The sequence below is a fragment of the Plecotus auritus genome (assembly GCF_963455305.1).
Source record: "Plecotus auritus genome assembly, chromosome: 3".
Classification (NCBI taxonomy): Eukaryota; Metazoa; Chordata; class Mammalia; order Chiroptera; family Vespertilionidae; genus Plecotus; species Plecotus auritus.
Window position 1 is genome coordinate 204,169,425 of NC_137772.1, and position 25,312 is coordinate 204,194,736.

The 25,312-nt window shown below is 40.4% G+C and overlaps 1 protein-coding gene across 1 annotated transcript in view; it reads left to right on the top strand.

Annotated features, from left to right (window-relative positions):
* The window catches only part of CLEC2B (C-type lectin domain family 2 member B), a 30,067-nt gene extending 10,256 nt beyond the window's left edge, over window positions 1–19,811 (top strand). Inside the window, exons 2-7 of the mRNA XM_080658986.1 lie at window positions 3,703–3,804; window positions 6,780–6,842; window positions 9,603–9,772; window positions 15,813–15,916; window positions 17,129–17,273; window positions 18,793–19,811. Of these exons, the coding sequence (XP_080515112.1) occupies window positions 3,703–3,804; window positions 6,780–6,842; window positions 9,603–9,772; window positions 15,813–15,916; window positions 17,129–17,234 (545 nt within the window). The 3' untranslated portion in view covers window positions 17,235–17,273; window positions 18,793–19,811. The remainder of the gene's footprint in view (window positions 1–3,702; window positions 3,805–6,779; window positions 6,843–9,602; window positions 9,773–15,812; window positions 15,917–17,128; window positions 17,274–18,792) is intronic.
* The last annotated feature ends 5,501 nt before the right edge of the window (window positions 19,812–25,312 follow it).

Sequence of the window (25,312 nt, forward strand, 5' to 3'; positions counted from 1 at the left end):
TTTTCTCCACTAGAGGTCCAGTGCATGAAAATTCATGCACTGGAGGGGGGTCCCTCAGCCAGGTCTGCCCCCTCTCACAGTCCAGGAGCCCTCAGGGGCGGGAGGCAACCTGGCGATCAGGGGAAGGCGACGTCCCATCACACCTCTGCTGCTGCCACTGCCGGCAGCACAAGCCTTGGCCAGCCCTGGTTACCTGAGCTTTGGGCAGCCCTGAGTGGCTGGGGGGCTGAGGGGAATGAGGGACTCCAGAGGCAGGTGCGCAGCAAGGCCAGGCCGGCAGGGCTGAGGGGACTGGGCGCCGCCATCTTGTGGCTGTGGGCACCACCATCTTTGAGGGCGAGCCAGCCAATTAGCATATTCCCTCTTTATTAGATAGGATTATAATTGTTACTTAAATAGGTATTCTTATTGAGCTGTCGTAGGATGTTATGTTTTTTACATTCCTTTGTTGAACACATAAGGGCTGAGCAACTTTGAAATTCATCTATTTTTAAGTTAAAATTTAGTTGACATACAGTATTACATTAGTTTCAAGCATACAACATAGTGATTTGACATTTACATATCTTACCCATGTGCTCATCACACTAAGTCTAGTAACCATCTGTCAATATGAAATTTATAGTGGGAGACCAATATTTTCTGTTGTTTTGTTTTTTGGATAAGAATAGAAAGGAGGGTCTTGTACAATGAAAGCTATTTATAGTGAATGTAGAAAACTAGATTTTAGGGCTCAGAGGGAAAGAATTCCAAAAGAGCCTAACTACCTACTTAAAATAATGAATAGGAAATGTACTTAAAATTTCCACTCAATATGGCAATAAATAATTTTTACCTCCTCCCATACATAATTAATATATGGAATGATCGGACAGCTAACACAAGTAAAAGTAATAAGAAAAAATTATTGTACTTAATTCCTGTTAAAAGGCTGACCTTCTGAAAATAACATATTTATATTATTTAATTTTTAAAAATAGATAGTGTTATTTAATGGTTGAAGAGAGATATGCTAAAATGGGGTAAGAAAATAAAGTTATGTATTGTAACTATATGATCAAGATTTTGAACCTGTGATATTGAAAATATCCTTTTGTTCACCATACCAGTTCATGGACAGATAAACAGACTGCCATAATAACAAATCGACTTGACTGATGGCATAGAAAAGGGAAAACAAGCATTTGTTTCCAGGATACCTAATATTTGAAGAAAACTAATAAGGAATTAAATAAATTAATGAGGTGATATTTGAAAGGTGATTAAAAGCCTGGACTCAGGTTCTGAACTGAGCCATATACAGCACCAAAAAGGCTGAAAAGACAGATGTATGTTCTGTTTCTCCTCTTTTTGACCTTTGCTACGTTGGAGACAGGGTCTTACTAGGAACAATCCCTTCATTTGTACTTTAGACCACAACCCTTCTAGCCTATGCAAGCATTCTTTTTAATTTAATGATTTCATCCCCCTCCTGCAGGCATCTGCAATTTATCCCTTTACACTAAGTCATCAGCAAATGCATAGCAATATTATTTGCTATATCTTTTTACAAAATCCTAACATAGCCATTCATCTCATTCCCTAACTCTGCTTACACTCCATTCACATAGCGAAAGGTCTGGGGATTTCACTCTTCCAACAATTTAACTTCCTTCTGCATTACCACATAAAACCATTCTAGCAAAACACCAATGACCTCCATGTGCTCCATATGATTTTGTAAGTCTCCACTGCTAATATCCTTGTTTAAGACATCACCATGTTTTGACTGAAGTTATAGCCTCCTAAATAGACTCTCCACCCAATAGTAATAGAAAACTTTTAAAAACATGAATCTGGTAATGCCAAACACATATTAAAAAATTCAGTGGCTTCCCATTATACTTACAAGAAAATCAAGTTATTTTCCAGCTCCTTCAAAGCTTAACATCATTTATCTTCTTTACTCTAACCTAGTCACATTTGTTATATTGTTCTTTGCTACATACTTTTAATCTTTTTCCTGATTCAAGCCAACTGCACTTGCTGTTCTTGTTGCTTGAAATATTTTTTTCTTGTTTATTTCATTTGATTAATGTCCAAAATGTCCATGGAAAACATGTGGTCCATAGTTAACATAAATCCTGCTCATCTGAAAGATTTGAACCCGGACCCATCTATCTAAAGCTACCAGGACAGGGAGGCTTATTATCCACAGCGCAGCTACAACACAATTGTTGGACCAACAAAACATGATCATATTTTTAAGTATTAATTCTGTAAACCCAAAGTAGAAATAAATATTATGGGCTATTTGAACCCAGCGATGTTTTCTTAAGCATGGGCATTTTGAACAAGTATCAAGGACCATTTGTGGATTTGGTGAAGGCCAAATATGCTCTGAACATTTTGGACAGGGCCAACTATCAAGGACATTTTGGCATAGACTAAAATGTCTTTCTGGATGTTTTATTTTTATGTATTGATGTATGCATGGATAGATGTATGTATGTATGTATGTATGTATGTATGTATGTATGTACTTATTTATGTTAATCCTCACAGGATGATATTTTTCCCATTGATTTTTAGAGAAGCGGGGGGGGGGGGGGGGGGGGAGGGGAAGAGAGAGAGAGAGATATATCAATGTGAGAGAACATTGGTTGGTTGCCTCACCCAGGACCCGGCTGGGGCTGAGGATAGAACCTGAAAACCAGGTATGGTATGTGTCCTTGATTGACCAGGAATCAAACCTGCCACCCTTCGGTGCATGGGCCCATGCTCTAACCACTGAGGCACACTGGCCAGGGCATTGTGGATGTTTTAGACAGGGCCAAATGCCTTGCAAGATTTGGTGTACCACAACCCTTCTAGCTACTGCTCATATTTTAGGTCTTGGTTTTTAACATCATTTCCCCAGAGTGACCCTCCTACCTATCCTTTTTAGGCTCTCCCCCGTTTATTGCCTTTCTTACTCTTGTTGCAATTTGTAATTTTTTAATTTGTTTTTATCAGTTTGTCAGTCTTTTCCAAATGTATGTTCCAAGAGAGCATGCATTAGGTCTATCTGGCTTACTATTGCACTAATGGAAACCAGCACATAGTAGGTGACTTAACATTTGTTAAAGGATGAAAGAATAAATAAACAGTGCTGGTTCAAAGGTGAAGCATTGCAGATACAATAGTTCATGCTTATTGTGTAACTTTGAAATTCTGGATAGGAAGAAGAAATGCACAGCTAATGATAGGCATTTCAGAAATTTGGAAGAAATCTATAAGATTAGACCCTACTCCATAATTATATTTCTCAAATAGTTAAATAACAGTTGGGTGGCTCAAAAACAATGCTGATATTCTTTTGCTGCATTTCTTTTCCCTCTTTATAGTACTCTTTAAAAATTATTTTATTTTGAATTTTTATCGGTACTAGTATTTTCATGTATTGCTCATGATAATTTAGATTAGTACCATGCTTTTGGAAGAACATTTAACCAATATATATCAACTTATTTATTTTTAAAATTTTATCTTAAAAAGATAATTAGATAAGTATGCAAAAGTACATTTAACCTATACTTATTTAATTCTGGTTGAAAAAAAAAGGAATGAACCAACTTAAAGACCCATCAGAAGAGGATTAATGTTTATTCTAATGGCATCCTATATAATAAATGCCTAATATGCAAATTGTCCTCTCTCACTATGATGTACACTGACCACCAGGGGGCGGCACAGAAAATGGCGGACTTGGGCAATGCAGCGCTGGCAGCTGGCAGCAATGGAGGCGTTGCTGGCCACCAGGACTGTGGCGGGATGGTGGAGCAGGTGAGCAGGCAGTGCCAGCCCAAGGCGGGTGCACACAGGGGCCCCATCACCTCACAGACAGCGACCAGAGGTGGCGGGGGGTGGGGTGAGCGGGTGGCAACAGGCCAAGGTGGGGTGTCAGGCAGGGCTACGGGGATGCGAGGCTGCGGGGCTGCGAGGCTGGGGGCACAAACTAGGATCTGATCTCTGCAGGCCACCCCGAGGGACCCCACCTGTGCACGAATTTTGTGCACTGGGCCTCTAGTAGCCATATAAAAGAGTTTTATCAGACATTAAAATTGTGATGTAAAATTACACTTTTGCATGGCAGATAAATTTATCTGTTGCTCTGAATGAACAACGACCCTAAAATGTTAGTGGCTTAAAACAACAATCATGATAGTGTTGTAGAAGACCAGAGAAAAACCAGGCAACACTTAGAGAAATGGAGTTACACAGCTTTATTATGCCGGCTGACTCAGAGGAGGTTGCCTCTCAAATTCTGAGCCAACCAATATGGTGGAAGCCCCTCTTTTATCTCCTTTTGGTGTCTTTCCCCCCCAAATATGGATTATACTTCCAGACCTTTCACGGGCTTTGCAAAAAGCCCCAGGTGTTGGGGGTCTTGAGACCATACCTAAGGGCCTGGTCTGGCGCCAGCGCTGATAATCCCCCTCCAGGGGCTGTGTGCTGTTCATGGTTTATGGCCTCTGTAAAATGTGAGTATTTAGGTAACAGGTCTTGTAAGACCAGTTCGTGGAGAAAGGGGCAATGACTTAATTATAGGTTATCAAGAACGTGCATTAGATTGCTGGCACAGATTCAGATTGTTAGTCCCCCAAATATCAGGGTTACATTGGAATTAGCCTTTTAGCTTTCTCATTGGTGCTGGTGGTTCTATGGGTTAGGAAGGTGGACAAGGTTTTGTGAAATGGCTCATCTCCATGTTATACCAACTGCTATATTTGGGCAGGGACTGAGGATGCAAATGTCATCATTCAGATTTAAGTCGTCACTCACAGATTTAAGCCTTAGTGATTGGATTCAGCTGTTTATCCGCTATATTCTTCCTCTCTCTCTCTCTCTCTCTCTCTCTCTCTCTCTCCCTCCCCCCCCCCCCCCCCCCCCCGCCTCTCTCTCTCACATTCTCCTGTCTCCTTTTTTAAGACAATGACGGGGCTCCAGACTAATGAAAATAGAAATTGCAGTATCTTTCCAGGCCTGGGCTCTAATGTGCTACCAGGGTGGGCAAACTTTTTGACTCGAGGGCCACAATGGGTTCTTAAACTGGACCGGAGGGCCCGAACAAAAGCATGGATGGAGTGTTTGTGTGAACTAATATAAATTCAAAGTAAAGGAGCGGAGGGGAGAGCAAGAGAACCCTCCGCTCTTTCGGCTCCGTGGGCCGGATAGAACAGCCGAACGGGCCGAATCCGGCCCGCGGGCCATAGTTTGCCCACGGCTGTGCTAGACTGTCATATCTACCATATCTGATTGGGCAAAGCAAGGCACAAAGCTAATTCATACTCAAGTTTCAGGAAATACAGTGTACCTCTTGATGGGAGAAGTAGCAAGATCATGTGTGCAAGGGATGGTAGACACAGGAGGCATGATTCATTGGGGGCCGTTTTAAACAGTGTGCACAGTAGTAAGAACAAATTGTTAACTGAAAATATTAAATTACATGACAATGGGTACATGATAATTGTACTTATTTAAGATTATATGTATTTTGGAGAGAGGTTCTATGTGTGAAAATAGAACTAGAGAGATACATAGATGGAAGGATGTTAATTCAAATGAGAATGCTGATTTTGTCTAAGTAGTGTAAATTTGGATGCATTTTACTAGTAAATATTATTTTTAATACATATACTATGGAAAAAGTATTCAACAAAAGAATAGTTTTTTACTAGGTGACAAAGAGGAATGATAAACACTCTCAATGTTTATAGTCTATCTAAAGGTAACTTTTATAAATTTTTAAAATTTACAATAAGGATAAATAGTTTATAATCATGTAAAATAAAAATATTTCATTTTTTAAAAGTTATATACCATTTTTCTCCCAAAATGGGCACTAATAAAAGAAAAAAAATTTCTGGCCAGATATGAGTTGTGTTCTACTGATTTTGCCAATGAGGAAATATACAGCCAGAAAAAAATAATGACTTAACCAAGTTCCCATTGCTTGCTTGTGCTAAAAATTATAATCCCAAATCTTTTGATTTATTATTCTATGACCTTTCAAATATGCTATGCAGTCTGTAATTTAAAGTAAACTTTTCATTAGTTGGAAAGTCTATTTTCTTAGAAACATTAAAAGAATGTTAGGATGTCCTAATATTTTACCATAAAGCAGTGGTTTTCAAATAATGTGCCATGGCACACTGGTGTGCTACAAGTATCTTTAAAACATGCAACACCTGACTATTTAGCCAGGGTCACTGACCTCTTTTTCCTTACATTGTCAAATTTAAAAAAATGACAACGATCAACACAACAATATCCATCTGCTGTAAATGAATCAAAATTATACCTATTTTTGTCAGATCAGCAAAAAATGTATTTTCTAGTGGGCCGCAGAATTTTGGTAGTTCGTTTATATGTGCCATGAGGTGAAAAAGGTTGAAAATCACTGCCATAGAGGAAGGGGAGTGAAGGTCTGGGAGTGGCTCCAGGCCTGAGGAAAGTCTAGCCTAAAGACACGTACGTCTTTGATTCCTTGGGCTATGACAGCAAAATCCACGGTAACACTTGAAGTGGATATAAGGATATTCTGAGAAATTTCAAGCAAAAAAATAAAAATCAGAATTATTTTCTCATATGACAAACAGGAAAAAATTGTTTTGTGTCATTCCTTGTGAAGTAGCAGAATAAGATTGCCTAAAGAGGTTTTTAGAAAGTGATGAATGCAAACTTTAGTTTTTCTTTTAGCTGTTTCTTAATCTAAACATATATATATATATATATTTTTTTTTTTTGCTGTTTTTCAGGTGTTGACAAGAATAAGGTGTCAACTATTGTATTAGTTGTAATTATTGTCTTAATTATATGTGGTGAGTAAATTACATTCTTTATTTCTTCATCTTTTTCTTTTTTTCCCCTGTTCAGGACTTCCTATTGAAACAGGAATTTTAGGGGAATATAGGGAGGTTTAGAGAATTTTTAGGATTGGGGTCCATGGGAAAACACAGGGCTACAGCTTGGGAGAAGGTACATCTCCATAACACAAGGAAGCCAGGTGCAGTCACATTTCCATAAGACAAGGAAGCAGCAATAGGTACATCCCCATAACACCAGGAAGCCAGGTGCAGGGAGCAGCAACAGTTGCATTTACATAAGACAAGGGAGCTGGAAGTAGCCAAAAGGTCTATATTTACAAAATAAAGAGGAAGGAAGAAAACCCAGGAAGAAAAGAACAATGAGGGAGGAGGGCATCACATGTCCCACTTGAGGTTCCACCTTTGTGCCTAGGAGTTACTATAGTAACCAGTCTAAGGGAATAGTGACCAATCAGAGGGGATATCAAGGCACCAGGATCTGCAGCCTTTATAAGCCATGGGGAAAAAGAACTCAGTGGGACCCTTTCCCCCTCCCCACGTGGGAGTCCATTCTGTGGGATTCTTTCCTTCTCCCCATGTGGTAGTCCGTACTTGCTCTTCAATAAATTTCCACCTTTGCTATACCATCTTCTGTCCATGGATTCATTCTTTGATTCCGGCCAACAAAGAATCCAGGTTCCATGCCCTGACCCATTTGGCTTAGTTAGAGCGTCGGCCTGCAGACTGAATGGTCCCAGGTGAAGTCCCAGGTTCGATTCCAGTCAAGGGCATGTTCTTTGGTTGCCAGCACATCCCCAGTAGGGGGCGTGCAGGAGGCAGCTGATCGATGTTTCTAACTCTATCCCTCTCCCTTTCTGTAAAAAAAATCAATAAAATATATATTTTAAAAGAATACGGGTTCCAGTCCAAAAATTCCGTTTCACTATTAAATGATTCTTTTTCTTTTTGTTTCATCATGATCTTTTCTTATTATTCTCACTCCCTTTCCATTAGTCACGATATATTTAATGGTGTCAGTGAATGAGTTATTATGAAATATGTGGCCCATGTAAGGCATTGGGAGATGCAAAGATTAAGACAAAATTATTCACCCTGATAATGATAATCACTATTTTGATTTCTGTTGCATAGGTTAGTGTTGCCCATTTAAAACATTTCTACATAAATAAAATCATGCACTTTGCATGTAGCCTTTGCATCTCATTTCTTTTGTTCCACATTATGCTGTGTTATTCTTCCATGTCATAACATGAAGCAAAATTTCATTGACTCATTGTGGAAATGAGTGCAGATAATAATTCAACCAGTTGTTTTCTCTCTGTACACCCTTAATCACCAGCATCCCATTTACAACTGGTGATTAGATTAATGCCTTTAAAGCAAATGACATTGAAAAACCAATATGAACCTTAAGGTTCTATTTCTTTAGAACTATTTTGGAACCAAAAATTGACTCAAGTCTCCCTGTGTTCAGAAAAGCAGACACTACAAATGTTTCAAGACTAGGACTTTAAAGGAGCTATGGAGTTATGGTCGGGAAAGCTGCATTGCTGGAGGAGAAATAGTCACTAATAACTTTGGCTTAAACCACTAATAATGTTTTAGAAGAATCCAGAGATTAGAAGAAAGTCTAAGAAGTTAACACATCTAGCTGCCAAGGCTACTCATGAAGAGACCTATGAATTGCCAATGCCCAAGTCTTTAAGAATCATGACTTCTGCTTCACTTCCCCCTTCTAAATCTCATGTGGGTTCTTTTCATTGGTTAACCCAGAACTAGACAGTGATGGCGGTACCTTCTTGACAATAGGCAATCTAATTCTGTTTTATTCTTTCCATTACTTCCTTAGCATTTAACATGCTTCCTGCATTTTTACAGTCTAGTATAGTTAGTATTTTTTATTACTTGCAGATAATGCTAGGATTTTATTATATTTCATTTACCCTTAAATGACAAAGGTGGTTTAACACAAGTGAAATTGACACAAATAACAATGGTTACTCTGAAATGCCTATGTATCATTGAGGTTAGAGTTAAAAGTGTCGTATTGGAAATCAGCAATCTAGACAAGATGCCTTAATGAGCCAATTAGTTAGAAGTCATCTTTATTGTGCGCAAGTTCAGAGCAGAATACCTCTGTCAAATTCTAAACAAACACAGGAAGGAGTATTCCCTTTTTATATCCTTCTAGGTCTTTGTGTAAGTTATTTTTGCAAACAGCTTGTAACCTTGAGTATATATCATATCTAGCAAACAACTCTCATATCTATACAGACAACTTGTAACCTTGAGTACATATCTATACAGACATCTGGCATCAGTATCAACATATCAGTCCCTTATGTTAGATGGCTAGCTTGCAAGGTCAGACAATTAAGTTTATCTTTTCTATTATTCAAACTAAAAAAAAAAACGAAGTTATTTTACAGTCTAAAAATAACAGAGGGACTAGCAAAAAAATAGCAGAGAATTTCAAAACAACAGAGAATTCTAAAACAGCAGTTTCAAACAGCAGTTTTTCCAAAGGAGGGATTATTATTATGCTTCAAAAGGAATATGAGTGTCCTGTCAAATCCTAAGCTGCTGTCACTTAATGTAACAGAAATTTTTTAAAAACGTATTATGTGGTAGATATGCAATTCTAATCATGATCATAATCTTTTACATCACAATCCTGTCTTTCCCCAATAATCTCAAATACAGAGGTATATTATTTCATCTGGTTCTTAAACTATGTATTTGTCTCATTTCTAGTTATATCAAGTCAATGGCCATCTACTCAGTATTTTTGCCCAGATGGTTGGATTGGTTTTCAAAAGAATTGCTATTATTTCTCTGAACAAGAAGGGGATTGGAATTCAAGTAGATACCAGTGTTCTACTCAACATGCTGACCTAACTGTGATTGATACTACAGAAGAAATGGTAAGTAATCTAATACATATTCCTTATGGATTTTTTTTTGTGTGTGTAAGGGCATTGGAAATATTCAAATTCCATTATGATTTTTAAAACCTTTTACCCAGGCCTGTCTTTGTATATGGAATATTAAAGATGTTCATAGCAGGCCTGATGATATTTTGTTTGAATAGTCATAGTGTAACACATCAAGTTAGTAGACTTGATAGTTAACTTTATATTTTAAGGGGTATAAATAGAAGAGCTTGATAATATTTGGAAACCCTTTTAAAAGCCAATAGTCCACAAACAGAGAACTGCTTCGGGGTGGATGGAATTCTTCACTCCACATTCCTCTAACTACTCACTATTGCTTTGCTCTCTGCCTCTGCGGTCCCATGGCAGCCTCCATCACAGCCCTCACTACTGGTAATGCAATAGGTGTGTAATTGAAAGTTTCCCCCTAGACCAGAGTATGAGCTTCCAGTAAATAAATATTATGCTTTATTTGAAATTGTATCTTTTGCTGTAGCATGAAGACAGATACAAATAAAAGTTTAATGAATATTTGTTGAATAAATATTATTTTCCATGACAAATTTTTTAAAAATTTATCTTTATTGCCAAAACCGGTTTGGCTCAGTGGATAGAGCGTCGGCCTGCGGACTGAAGGGTCCCGGGTTCGATTCCGGTCAAGGGCATGTACCTTGGTTGCGGGCACATCCCCAGTGGGAGGTGTGCAGGAGGCAGCTGATCAATGTTTCTCTCTCATCGATGTTTCTAGCTCTCTATCCCTCTCCCTTCCTCTCTGTAAAATATCAATAAAATATATTTTAAAAAAATTATCTTTATTGTTGGAAGTATTACAAATATCCTCTTTGTTTGTGTTTCCCCTCCCCATTGACCCCCTCCACCATGAACTTGTCCCTCCCAGGCCTTCACCACTCTATTGTCTGTGTCCATAAGTTATGCATTTATGCATATAAATTCCCCAGTTAATCAGTCCCCTCCCATCCCCCACCCTGCCTTCCTTCTGACAATTTTTTTCTTTTAGTAAAGAGAATCTCCAAGAATAAGAGATTGTGAAACTCTGTAACGCTGCACTTGTGAAATCTGTTATTTCCCTAAATCACTTTTACAGTAAACATATGGTTTTGCTTTTGTTTAATCTCTTTAAAAGGATCAATATAAGAGATAATGTAATTTGATTTAAATATCTTTGTGAATAATGTACAATTAAGAAGCATTTAAAATGTAAAGAATACAGCACAGCAGTCAACATTGTTAGAATTGTATGTTATTTCTGTGGTGAACAGTCTATTTATATAATCTGCTTGATGATTGGTACAAATTTAAATGAATGTAAACCAGACTGGAACAATTTACAGATCAGTGCAAAGAAACTAAACTATTTTGGAAGCAAGAAAAGGTATGGAAATCTGAATAAAATGTGAAAAACAAGTTATGTTAAGAGCAGACACAGAAAATAAAATATGCTTAAATGGAAGAGCTTCTATAAATAATCTCACTCATGAATTTTGCAAGACTTTTATAATGAACATTCTGGGAAATATTTATACTGCCTTTTACAGTTCCTCTTAAGGAAAAAGAGGCTAAATTACCGGCAAAATGGAAAAATAATGAATGTTAATAAAATTCTTGAGGGATAAAGAAAGAACAAGGCATACTGTTTAAACTCTTCACTTACAAGAATCATGTTGGCAAAGACTGAAAAATAGTGAATATTATAGAACACCAAGAACAGAAGTACACAACAATAGTTTTAAGCTTAAGGGAAATCATTAAACATAGCAAATAAGAATGATGGTACTATTTGGATTAAAAAAAATTCATCATAAAATATCTTGATGTATTTTGAAGATTGTTAATGCCTGTTATCCTATCTAATAAAAGAGTAATATGCAAATTAACCACCACTCTGCTACACCAACAAGCCACGCCCACCAGCCATGCCCACCAGCCAATCAGGAGTGAATATGCAAATAAACCCAACCAAGATGGCTATGGCCACAGAGAGCAGGAGGGAGGCTTGGGTTTCGTTGGCAATGGAGGAAGCGAAGCTTTCCGCCTGCCCTTGCCAGCCTAGGCCTCCACTCAAGGCTACAAAGTTTCAATGATAGAAGATAAATATAGCCCAACAGAAATGGCAGCAGCCATGGAGCTGGAAAGAGCAGGAGGCTAGGGTTGCCCCCGGCGATGGAGGAAGCCAAGCTTTCTGCACACCCTGGCTGGCCCAGGCCTCGCTTAAGGCTACAAAGTTTCAATTATAGAAGATACATAAATCCCAACAGAAATGGCTGTCGCCACGGAGCAAGCAGAAGCCTTGGCTCCGCTCCAGGCTACAAAGTTTCAATTTTAGAAGATAAATAAACCCCAGATACCAGGGCCTCCACTTTGGTCACTGGGGGGTGTGGCCAGCCTGCAAACCACCACAGGCCCCTAGCCCAGGCCGCCCCATGCCCCAAGGGAACCCCCACCCTGATCCAGGACACCCTTCAGGGCAAACCAGCTGGCCCCCACCCATGCACCAGGCCTCTATCCTATCTAATAAAAGAGTAATATGCAGATTGACCATCACTCCAACACACAAGATGGCTGCCCCCATGTGGTCAAAGATCCTGCCCCCATGTGGACACAAGATGGCCACCACAATATGGCCAGCAGGGGAGGGTAGTTGGGAGAAACCAGGCCTGCAAGGGAGGGCAGTTGGGGGCGATCAAGCCTGCAGGGAAAGGCAGTTGGGAGCGACCAGGCCTGCAGGGAAAGGCAGTTGGGGGGGACCAGGCCTGCAGGGAAGGGCAGTTAGGGGAAAACAGGCTGGCAGGGCAGCAGTTAGGCATCAATCAGGCTGGCAGGGGAGTGGTTAGGGGGTGATCAGGCTGGCAGGCAGAAGCGGTTAGGGGCAATCAGGAAGGCAGGCAGGCGAGCAGAGCAGTTGGGAACCAGCAGTCCTGGATTGTGAGAGGGATTCCAGATTGGAGAGGGTGCAGACTGGGCTGAGGGACACCCCCCTCCCCTGTGAACAAATTTCGTGCACCAGGCCTCTAGTTTACTATATAATCTGGGCAAAATATAAGTGACCAACAGAATGAGGTAAACCTGTCTGTAAAGGAGTGATAAAAGTAATATATACAATAATTTTAATATTTTTTATTGATTTTAGAGAGAGAGGAAGGGAGAGGGAGAGAGAGAAACATCGATAAATGTTGCAGTCTTTTCACAGCAAGGGTTCAGGAATCTGGAGAAAGGGCTGCATATAAATGGATAAACTAGACAAGAAATATAAATTTGGAAGGCATTTTGGGGGAGCCAGTGGAGTCTTAGCTCTAGTGACTAAGCTCTCTGAATCTCCGGACCCATGGCTTTTTATTAAGACACTAGTGGCCCAGTGCACGAAATTTGTGCACAGGGGTGGGGGGTGTCCCTCAACCTGGCCTGCACCCTCTCCAATCTGGGACCCCTTGGGGGATGTCCGACTGCCAGCAGTCGGACATCCTTCTAGCAATCAGGGCTGCTGGCTCCTAAACTGCTCACCTGCCTGCCTCTCTGATTGCCCTAACCACTCTGCCTGCTGGCCTGCACCCCCCAACTACCCCTCCTGCTGGCCTGCTTGCCCCAACTTCTCCCCCCACCAGCCTGCTCACCCCCACTGTCCCCCCTGCTGGCCTGCTTGCCCCAACTTCTCCCCCCACCAGCCTGCTCACCCCCACTGTCCCCCCTGCTGGCCTGATCGCCCCCAACTGCCCCCCACTGCTGGCCTGCTCACCCCTGACTGCCCCCCCTATCGGCCTGACCACCCCCAACTGCCCCCTCTGCCAGCCTGCTCACTCCCAACTGTCCCCCCTGCCGGCCTGATCACCCCCAACTGCCCTCCCCTCCTGGCCTGATTGCCCCTAACCGCCTCTGCCTTGGCCCCACCACTATGGCTTTGTCCTGAAGGACATCCGGAAGGTCTCCCAGTCTAATTAGCATATTACCCTTTTATTAGTATAGATCTTTCCCTTTAGCAAAGCAGATATACATATCAAAGGTAAGGTACAATAAGGAATAATGGATTATCAGGTTAGGGGAAATTCCTTCAGCCATTCCTCCAGCAGCAGGTAAACAGGAAAAGATTATCAGTTTAGGGAAAATGCCTACAGCTGTTCAGCAGCAGGTAATAATATATGCAGATTTTCAGTCCCACTGAAGCCCCAAGATCCATCAGCCTTCTGATGAACTTCTTGCATAATTATGACCTGCTGGACTTTGTTTCCAGCAGATAAAACATTACATTGATCAGCTGTCTCCTGCACGGCCCCTGCTGGGGATAGAGCCTGCAACCCCAGCATGCACCCTGACTAAAAATCTAGCCTGTGTCCTTGGGTGCATGGTCTGACCCTCAACCAACTGAGCCACATCAGCCAGGGCAGTAATGTATACAAGAATTTTAAGACTTTTTTTAAAAATTTAAATATTATATATATATATATATATTTACATTACAAAATATGTCCTAAGTTAAAATGAGATAAAACTTGTTTCATGAAACTTTTTTTGTTTATTTCCATCTACTTAAAATTATCTTGCATTTTTAACAATAAGCTATATGGGTACCCCTGTGTTGAACAAATAACGATTAATATTTTTTCATTGGACAGGTTCTAGAAAATGCACCTCCCAGTTGCCTGTCACCAAGACCACAGCTACTGAACATCATCCAATTTTCCCATTATTCAATAATTTATATATACACATATAGGCTGGGCAAAAATAGATTTACAGTTGCAAGTACACAAAACAATTTATTTTTGTATTACTATTCATTAATTATTGTATTATTTTTCTTATGAATATATAGGCATAGGCATAGGCATAGATCTCCCCTGCTGGTTTCCAATATGTTTATCCTAATATATTTTTTTCTGCCTTCAGACAAGCTCTTTGCTAAATCTAGACTATGAATGTCTTTTTCTCCCTCACCCTCTATATGTATCATGAAATCTTCTCTTCCAGATTTACCTCTTAGGGCACATTCTATGTGAAAGTCTCCCATAAAAACCAGATACGTCTTTTTTGTAAACTCAAATTTAATTTTTGTTTATTATACTCATTATCTTCCCCTTAACTGGTAGGATATTTTCTAACTCTATATTTACATAATTTTTCTCACTAAATTTAGCCCTTTCAATCCAGGGAGAATATTTTATTAATATATTTCTTTGTAATCCCAAAGCTTAGCTCAATGAAATGAACTTTTTAAAAATAAATTTATAAAATGCTGCAGAGGATGGCATATTAAAATGACAAAGACTACTTTGTCACTGTTACTAGTATTAGATCGAAATGGACCATGAGTATTGTGATTTGTCATGATTCCTTTATATTTATCATTAACTTGAAACATGGAGTTATATAATGTAAAGCTGAAGGTTTCCCTGGTATGTAGTCAGTAGCAGAGAAGACTCCATGACTTGAAAATGAGCTCAGTTGTAACATTGAATGAATAAGAAGGAGAAAAGAAGAAATATCAGGAAAAATTATAATTTCCCTGAATAATACCTTTAAACATTAAAATATCTGCAAAAAATACAATCTGATAACTAGATTATAAAATAACTAGTTATCTGAGGGGCATGTGTGTGTGTGTGTGTGTGTGTGTGTGTGTGTGTGTGTGTGTGATAATAATTTTGGGAGAGAAGTTGAAGTAAAATACAACACGGAACTCAATATACTAGTAATTGCTAGGAACAGGAAAACCATTATAGTAAATATGTGATGATTAAAATGAGCTTCATAACAAACTGGATTTCCATAATTTTTTTGTTTAAAAATATTGGAGGAATAGATTTTCATATGAAAAATTATTCATTTGGAATCAGAAAGTATCTGAAAGAAAATGTATCTCACATCTTTGTTTCATAAATAAGAAAACAGAGGGTCAGAGAGTAAAATATTTTTTATTTTCTGGGATAGCTTGGAGTTGAACACTTGTCACCTTGTTCCTCACAATAGGCTGTAGTAAAAACTGAGAAGTAAAATTATGAAATTTATTTTGTCTCTAAAGGATTTTCTAAGACAACACAAATGTATTTATGATCTCTGGATTGGGTTGGAGATGACAGAAAATGAAACAGGAAAATGGGTAAATGGAGGAATATTTAACAAATGGTGAGTTTCTTTCTTTCTGAGATTATTTAAATTCAGATAGTGCAACCAAAAGAAACCATGGGTTAGCTACATTTCTCTAGAGCTCAAGATTTGAGCACATGTTAAAAAGATGAAATGGGAAGATTGTACCATGTATTGAGTTTAACTCCAGGAGTCAACCAGAGAGGCTGGGAATCAAGATATAAGAGGAATCCTCAGCCAGTTGCATGGGGAGGACATGGGAGTGGGGAGGAGGGGGCAAGGGAGGAAAGGGACATTTGTAATACTTTAAACAATAAAGATAAATTTAAAAAAGAAAACCTGGATCACAGCAATTAATAAATATTCACTGTTGTTAATTTGCTTTAAAATATATGTATATATATAGAAGGGGAAGATCTTGTACTTGGTTATTTTGAAAATAAAGACCTAAAAGTCACAAATACAGTCCAAAAGAATTTAAACTTTTGCCTGATTCTAAATTATCTTTTCCAATTCTACATCTATTTTTCAAGCTTTGTGCTACCTGTTTGCTGACATATTTTGATCATAGTTCATGATCAATTTGTTGTTTATTTTAACCTGATTTTATTTGCATTGATAACATAATTTATCCTGAGCTTTGTATCTTTCATTTTACAATAAGAAAAATTGGATCAAAAGACCTGAACTCACTGCACACATGATCTCAGTGTAACCAACCCAAATGATGACTGCCAGCCACTTCACCACTTTAGTTTTTATTCAAGTTTCTCAATAGCAACACAACTGACACATTGGACTAAATAATTCTTTGTTGAAGGTGGAGGCGGGGGGCACTTTCTTGTGCATTGTAGGATGTTAGCAGCATCTCTGATTTTTACCCACTCCATTGGTGACAACCAAAAATGTCTCCCATTATTGCCAGTGTCCCTTGTGGAGGGTCGGGGGAAGGCAAAATTGCCCCATGTTAGAACCATTGATTTATATGAACTGGGAGTTCCACTCATTACGTATAACTCACTTAATGTAACTTAATAAATATAAATGCTTGATAAATATAAATGCTTGGAAGACAGACTCTTATGGTCCAGTTTAGTGCAGATATCTTAACCCTAGCAAGAGAGTACTACTGGTATATCACAGTACACATTTTTACGATTCGGGGAGAGATTTTTTAAAGGTGTTATTGGACAAGGGAGAAATTATAGGACTCCCTAGTATAAAGTGTTTAACGTACTCTCTCTATTATAGGTTTGATGTGAGAGGAAATGAAAAATGTGCTTACCTCAGTGATGATGGTGTAGCAACAGCTAGATGCTACACAGAAAGAAAATGGATTTGCAGGGGAAAAAAATAGTACTACATAAACATTTCTGATTATGGCTTATAACCATAGGTAATAAAGTTTTAATATCTATAACCTTTTTTTCTTTCCCTCTGTATAACTTCACTTTTGTTAAATTCCTTCAACTTACTTTTTACTTTTCATATGTCCTGGATCTTTACTTTTCTATATCAATTTTAGAAGAATCTTATAATTTCGCAGGATCTATAGGTCAGTGTTGGCAGTATTATATTTATAACATTATGTTCTTATCAATTTACTAGAGGCCCAGTGCATGAATTCTTGCACGGGTGGGGTCCTTCAGCCTGGCTGGCGATTGGGGCTGATGGGCGCCACAGGAGGTTGGCTGGCTGGGTGGAGGGACCGCAGGAGGTTGGCCAGGGGAAGGGGCCACAGGAAGTTGGCTGTGGGAGTGCACTGACCACCAGGGGGCAGCTCCTGCATTGAGCTTCTGCCCCCTGGTGGTCAGTGTGCATCATAGCAATCAGTCAATAGGTCGCTTAGGCTTTTATATATATAGATAATATGTATCTTTTTTTTATTAATCCTCACCCAAGGGCTTATTTCCATTGATTTTTAGAGAGAATGGAAGGGATGGAGGAAAAGCATCAGAGAGAGAGACATCGATGTGAGAGAGAGACACCAATTGGTTGCCTCCCACATGTGCTTCTATTGGGGCCAGGGAATGAACCCACACCCCAGATATGAGCTCTCACAATTTTGAATAGTCTGTGGATTATTTTAAATGCTACAAAATATTACATTTAATAATAAGCTTTATTTTTTTCCTGTGTTATAACTATTACTTATTTCTTGTCTAATGAAAAAGGGTAAGACTGCCAGAAAGTTATTGATGGTGAATAGTGTTGACTTGTTTGACATTTTAAGGGAAATGTTTCAAATATTTCAACATTAGTGGCGTTTTATCTAATTTTTAACTGGGAATTGAGCCCTCGACTCTTTGGTGCATGGGCTAACACTCTAACTACTGAACAACACTGGCCAGGGCTATAATATGTATCTTCTATTGATTTTTGTCTTCTTATATAATTTACAATTTTTCTAAACAGTTACTGAAAATTATTTACTACATGCATCCTTATTTTATATATATATATATACACATATATATATATATATATATAATTTTTCTCCTATTGGAGTTATGCAGTTTTATTGTCTTTTAAAATAGTTGTTTCTATATAGAAATATAACTGCTTTTGATTATTTTTCTGTTCAACATCCATGCTGAAAGCTCTCACAATTTCAAATAATCTGTGGATTATTTTAAATGCTATAAAATATAGCATTTAATAATAAGCTTTATTTTTTCCTGTGTTATAACTACTATTTCTTGTCTAATGAAAAAAGGTAAGACTGCCAGAAAGTTATTGATGGGGAATAGTGTTGACTTGTTTGACATTTTAAGGGAAATGTTTCAAATATTTCAACATTAGTGGTGTTTTACCTAGTTTTTAAAAATATAATTTTAAAGTGAGTTTTTTCTTTTTTCTTTTTCTTTCTTTTTATCATTGACGCGATTACTACCATCAATGAATCAACAAACAAGATGTGGAGGAAAGAGAAGCTTCCAAGGTCTGCATTCCCATCACTTTGGAAAACAATATGGAGTTTCCTTTGACCTAGTGATCCCACTTCTGGGAATACATCTGAAGAAACCAGAGGCAACAGTTTGAAAGAATGCATGCACCCCTGTATTTATTGAAGCGTTATTATTTTTTTATTATGTTTTTACTGATTGCAGAGAGAGGAAGGAAAAGGGAGAGAGAGATAGAAACATCAATGATGAGAGAGAATCACTGATCAGCTGCCTCCTGCACGCCCCCTATTAGGGATCGAGTCCACAACCTGGGCATGTGCCCTGACCAGGAATTGAACACTGATCCCCTGGTTCATGGGTCGATGCTCAAACCACACTGGCTGGGCAAGAACTTTCTTTATTATTATTATTTTTTTTTTAATATTTATTGTTTTTTGTTTTGGAGTGTTTTGTTTTTTTTTAATGTATTTTTTATTGATTTCAGAGTGGAAGGGGCAGGAGAGATAGAAACATCAATAAAGTGAGAATCATTGATTGGCTGCCTCCTGCATGCCCCATACTGAGGATCAAGCCTATGATCCGGGCATGTGCCCTGACTGGGAATCGAACCGTGAGTGACCTCCTGTTCATAGGTCGACGCTCAACCACTGAGCCACACCCATGGGCAAGACTCCTTCATTATTTATTTTTTTTTAAATATTTATTGTTGAAAGTTTACATATGTCCCCTTTTGTCCCCCATTGACCTCTTCTAGCCCACCCTTGCCCTCACCCCAGGCCTTCACCACCTTACTGTGTCCATGAGTTATGCATGTATGCATACATGTTCATTGGTGGATCTCTTCCCACCCATCCTCTCTCTCCTGCCTTCCCTCTGAGGTTAGCAATCTGTTCCATGCTTCTATGTCTCTGGATCTATTTTTGTTCATCAGTTTATTTTGTTCATTAGAGTCCACATATGAACTCCATTTTATATTGTTAATAATGCAGACCTGCTGGCAATAAATTACCTCAACTTTTGTTAGTCTGAAAAAGTATTTCCCCCCCTTCATTATTGAGAGCTATTTCTGTTGGATACATCAGATACCCTACTTTATATTTTCATAAGTATCATGCAATTTTTAATTTATAGTACCTATCAAAATTGATTCAATTAATATTTATTGAGCATCTATTATGTGTCAAGCATTGCTTTGAAAATAAGGATACAACAGATATCTAAACAAGGCAAAAACCTTGCCCACATGGAGTTTAAATTCTAGAAGAGAAAAATAAAATATAGTATTTTGAAAGACGAAAACAAAAGCAAGTTATTTGAGAAAAGAAAGTTTTATTTTTATATTTGTCTGGTTCATTATTCAATTAATGTTCATGAATCAGGCTAGAACAGCAATTTTCAACATTTTTCATCTCATGGCACACATAAACTAATTACTAAATGTAGGAACCCTAACAAAAGTATGCCAGATGTTCAAGGCCAATTGGAGTGTGAGGGCCCTGTCCAGAGTACGCCAAATGTTCAAGGCCAATCTGAGTAAGGACACAGCAGTTGTAGTATATACACTACGCAGGGGTACTTTTCTATAACCCAAATACTGGCGTCACTATAACCCAAATACTGATGTCACTATAACCCAAATACTGATGTCACTATAACCCAAATACTGATGTCACTATTTGGCAAGAAGTCTCTTTTGTCCAAGTTGGTATAAAGTGTGTTACTGACCAGCCGGTATGAGGGTGCCTTTATGTAAGGCTGGCTACTGGGTCAAGCTGCTTTGTTAGCAATGGCTGCTATGTTTACAAGGGCTCCTATGTTTACTATTGTGTTAGCAAAGGCTGCTTTGTGCAGCTACTTGGTGAGGCTACTTTGAAGAACTGTTTTGTCTTTATGGCTCCTTGTTAGCAATGGCTACTTGGGCTACAATACTGTCCCATTGAGAAGGCTAAAAGGCTAATTCCAATGTAACCCTGATGTTTGGGGGGCTAGCGATCTGCATCTGTGCCAGCAAGCCCAGTGTACATTCTTGATAACCTATAATTAAGTCACTGCCCCTTTCCTCCACAATCTGGTCTTGCAAGACCTGTTACCTAAATGCTCACATTTTACAGATGCCATAAACCATGAACAATAAATAACCCCGGGAGGGGGTTATCAGCGCTGGCACCAGGCCAGGCCCTGAGATATGACCTCAAGACCCCCATCCCAACCCACAGGGCTTTTTCCAAAGCCCACGAAAGGTCCGTATTTGGAGGACAAATAAACCAAAAGGGGATAAAAGAAGGGCTTCCACCACATTGGTTTGGTCAGACTCTGGAGGCAACTCCTCTGAGACTGCCAGGGTAATAAAGCTGTGTAACTCCATTTCTCTAAGCTCCCTTGGGTTTCTTCGGTCTTCTACAATACTATATGCCCACGACTTCTCATACCTTCTCCATCTAATACCCGTTGTCTACAGGGGTACAGCCCCTGGCAGAAAAGGACCTCTGCTCCCACAGTTGGCCCAGCGAGCAGGGTCAAGGAGTAAGGACTCGGACACTTGGCATCAGGAACAGGATGTGGGGATAAGTGTCCCATCTGCCCCGCTGGAGGTCATGTTTCCTCCAACCAGGCTGTAGTATCTGGTAGCAGTGACACCGGTAGCAGCAGAGAAGACTCCTTGGTCCCTGCCAGACCAGATCCCCGAGGAGTGGCTGGGAGCTGCACAGCTTGAAAGAGACTAAGCCTCTGGGACCCAGGCAGAGATGAAGGCGGAGCCGAGTTCCGCAGAGGCTACAGCAGAGGCCATGGAGGGCACCACCACGGGGCCAGAGCAGGTGAAAGACAGCAGGAGGGTCTGGTGCCCAAGCTGCTGCTGTTTTGCAATGCACACGAAGATTTGATTCTCTCTGCAGCCCCAGCAGTATGTGGCTCCATGGCCACCTGGAGTTCAAGCGGTGAGAGAGGGGCATGGCAAGGCCTGTGACTGTAAGATAATGCCTGCTCACAGCAGAGGTTAAAAAGGAGAAAATAGATCCGCCACCCAGTGACTGCTGCTGGCCTTCTGGATGCAGCTGCTGGTGGAGCAGTGATCCCTGAGAGTGCAGAGGGAAGGCACTACCCCTGGATCAGAGCGAGGAGTCTGATCTCCTGCTAAGGGATGGCGGAGGCACCGGTTGGGGGGCCAGGAGGCCGCATGTGGACTACAGTTTGCTCTGTGGTGGCCTGGATAGATATGCGGGCCCAGTTGCTCATATAGACGGGTGCCGAATAGAGCTGTCCCTGTAATGTAGGCAACTCTCTCCGGTACCAGATTGACTCCCCTGCTACACTTCACGGTGCTGGCTTAGAGGGTTGCATCGATCGTCTTGCACTGGCGTTGGAGCAATGCCCTATGTGATGGACTTGGCTGGTGCCTTCTTCTCCATGGACGTGGCTGCAGAGAGTCAAGGACAGTTTGCGTTTGCATAGGAGCGTTGACAGTGGACGTTGGTCGCCTTCTTTCAGGGATGTTTGCATAGCCCTACCATTTGTCATAGTTTGATGGCATGAGATTTAGCTACCTGGGGCAAGCCTCCCATAGGGCCAACGTTTCACTGTGTTAATGATGTGTTAACCTCTGAATCGCTTGCAGATTTGAACGCAGCTGCCAGCAGTTGTTACAGATCTATGTTGGTCTTTTGGGGTATTAGCAAGTGTCTAGTCCCCACCTGGCGCCATTGTTACAGCCATGTGTCAGTTGTCTCAGAAGGGGGAGATGTGGGGTTGAACCCCAGAAAAAAAGGGCACCTAGCCGCCAAGAGGGCAGCTGCCCAAGTTGGCAGAGAAGGGTACCTATCAGGTTTTAGTCCCAGTTATGGAAGAAAACTGGGAGCCAATATTCTTTTGTTGAGAGACAGTTGGCAGCCATGTGTGCTGACTTGCAGGCCTGTGTGACCATGCCCATGTTGGGAGTGGCACAAATCTAAATTTAGCAAAGTGGGGGCCTATTTAGAACAGAAGGAAGCGGTGAGTACCAGCCCTCTGTCACAGGAATTTTAAACCCTGTTGGGTCCTGTGACATGAGACCCTGTCAAGGGATAAAATTTCTATGGATGAGCTACTCCCTAGTCCGTTCCGAGAGGGTATGCCACCGTTCCCGAAGAACATGTGGTGTAAAGACGGGTCTAGTAGCGAAGAATCCTATTACACGGACAGCTGTGACTGTCCGTTTGGATACTAATGAACTATGTAGTTTGATTCAGATACTGGGCAACGTAGCCCTTTGGCCATTAGAACTGAAGCTGGGCTGTCTTTACAGGCTTAACTTTATAGTTGCCACGATGACACAAGCAATAGTGGCTAGTAGGCCATCACCCCATGTAGGGACAGGAAAATGAGAGCTCCATCTAGGGGTGGACCCACCTTGCCTAAAAGATTAGGCTAGACAAATATATACGGAGGTATCCGCAGACACTGCATGTGCAGGTGAAAGCAACACATGAACTGCTGCGACCCAAGGCCTTCCCCCTTGCAGAGGGGGCACAGGGAGTATGGACCTGGCCACGGCCTGTTACTGGGGAAGAGCTATGGGTGGCCCTCCTATCCCTTTGGGAAGCAGGTACAACTATAAGTTACAGTCTCACCCCTTGATCCAGTCCTGGCAATGTAACCAGTACCCTGTAAGAGATAGTAAAGTCCAGGCCCCACACGCCCTCTCCCAAGACCCGTTCTCCCCTCCCCCCTCAAGACTGGTGGGATAGACCATCAGGGACATGAAGTTAGGCATTTGCAAGTTTACTATTGGGGCCAGAGCACTGGTCATAACATCCTACAGTTTGTATTGTTGTTATAGGCTCCACGTTCAAGGAGCTGGCAAATGGGCCAGGGTACCCCTAGAGGACCATCCAGTGTAAGGGGTGGAGTGTGGGAAGCCTAATCAAAGTATGCCGGATGTTCAAGGCCAATTGGAGTATGGGGGCCCTGTCCAGAGTACGCCAGATGTTCAAGGTCAATCTGAGCAAGGGCACAGTGATTGTATTGTATACACTACACAGGTGTGCTTTTCTATAACCCAAATACTGGTGTCACTATTTGGCAAGAAGTCTCTTTTGTCTAAATTGGTATAAAGTGTGTTACTGACCAGCCAGCAGGAGGCTGCTTTTAGGTAGGGCTGGCTACCGGTCCAGCTGCTTTGCTAGCAATGGCTGCCATGTTTACAAGGGCTCCTGTGTTTACTACCGTATTTGCAAAGGCTGCTTTGTGCAGCTACTTGGTGAGGCTACTTTGAAGAACTGTTTCGTCTAGTGGCTCCTTGTTAGCAATGGCTACTTGGGCTACAATAAAGACTCTCCTATATGCCCACGACTTCTCATGTCTTCTCCATCCAATATCCGGCGTCTACAGGGGGTTAGCCTCCGGCAGAGAAGGACCTGTGCTCCCACGGTTGGCATGGTGAGCAGGGTCAAGGAGTAAGTACTCCAACATTAAAATTCTGTGGCTCACCAAAAAATGTATTTTCTGCCAATCTGACAAAAAAAATAGGTATAATTTTGATTCATTCACACAGGAAATCTATTGTTGTGTTGGCTGTTGTCATTTTTTATTTGACATGCTGAGGGGGGAAGAGGTCAGTGCCCCTAACCCTGGAGGTGTTGGGAGGGCACCTTCAGAGAGGAGAAGAAAGTCTCAAGGGAGAAAAGAGGCTGCCTCTTTAAAGGGTGTTGCAACACAGGAGAAAAGCTGTGTATTTCTACCACTCTGGAGGTGTTAGGCATAAACTCAAAGTTTATTATGGGCATTTCAGTCTCAGGTGGGAGGAACAGCTGAAAACATGCAAAGCAATTGAAGAAAGAAAAAAAAAGAAAGAAAGAGGTCAGTGCTGTTGACTAAATAGTCAGGTATTGCATGTTTTAAAATTTCTGTAACGCACCAATTGAAAACCTCTGGGCTAGAACATAAAGGGCAGTTCAAATATTGGCAAAAATGATTATTGGTATTCTACTGAGGCTATTACCATTAAAAACAAACAAACTACAAACAAGCAAAGGATTGTGGAGATCAGGGACAGATGTCACCTTGAAGGGCAACTCTTGTGATTCAGTTTAGAACAATTCAATCATCAAAATAGGAAATTATGAGCCATTGAGAAGAAGGCAATTTCACTATATCACTTCTCTGCTATTCCTGCCAAGGAGGCATAACTTGAATATAACCATGAGAAATAATCAGATTCAAATTGAAGAACATTTTACAGAATCACCAGCTTGTAGTATTCAAAAGATCAAGGTCATGAATGTCAAAGAAGGCTAAGGAACTGTTCTAGATGGGAGGAGATTAAATAAACATCTGAACTGGCTGTTTTACTCTAAAGAACATTATTTTGATAATTGGCAAACACTGAAGGTAGGCCGAGAATTAGTTGGTAGCACTATGGCAATGTTAATGTGGATTTGGGTCATTGTATTGTGATTAGGTAGAATATTTTTGTAGGAAATATACACAGCATTATTCAATGATACCTGAAATTTCATAGTTAAATACATCAGTTTGACAACTAATTCTCAAGAGG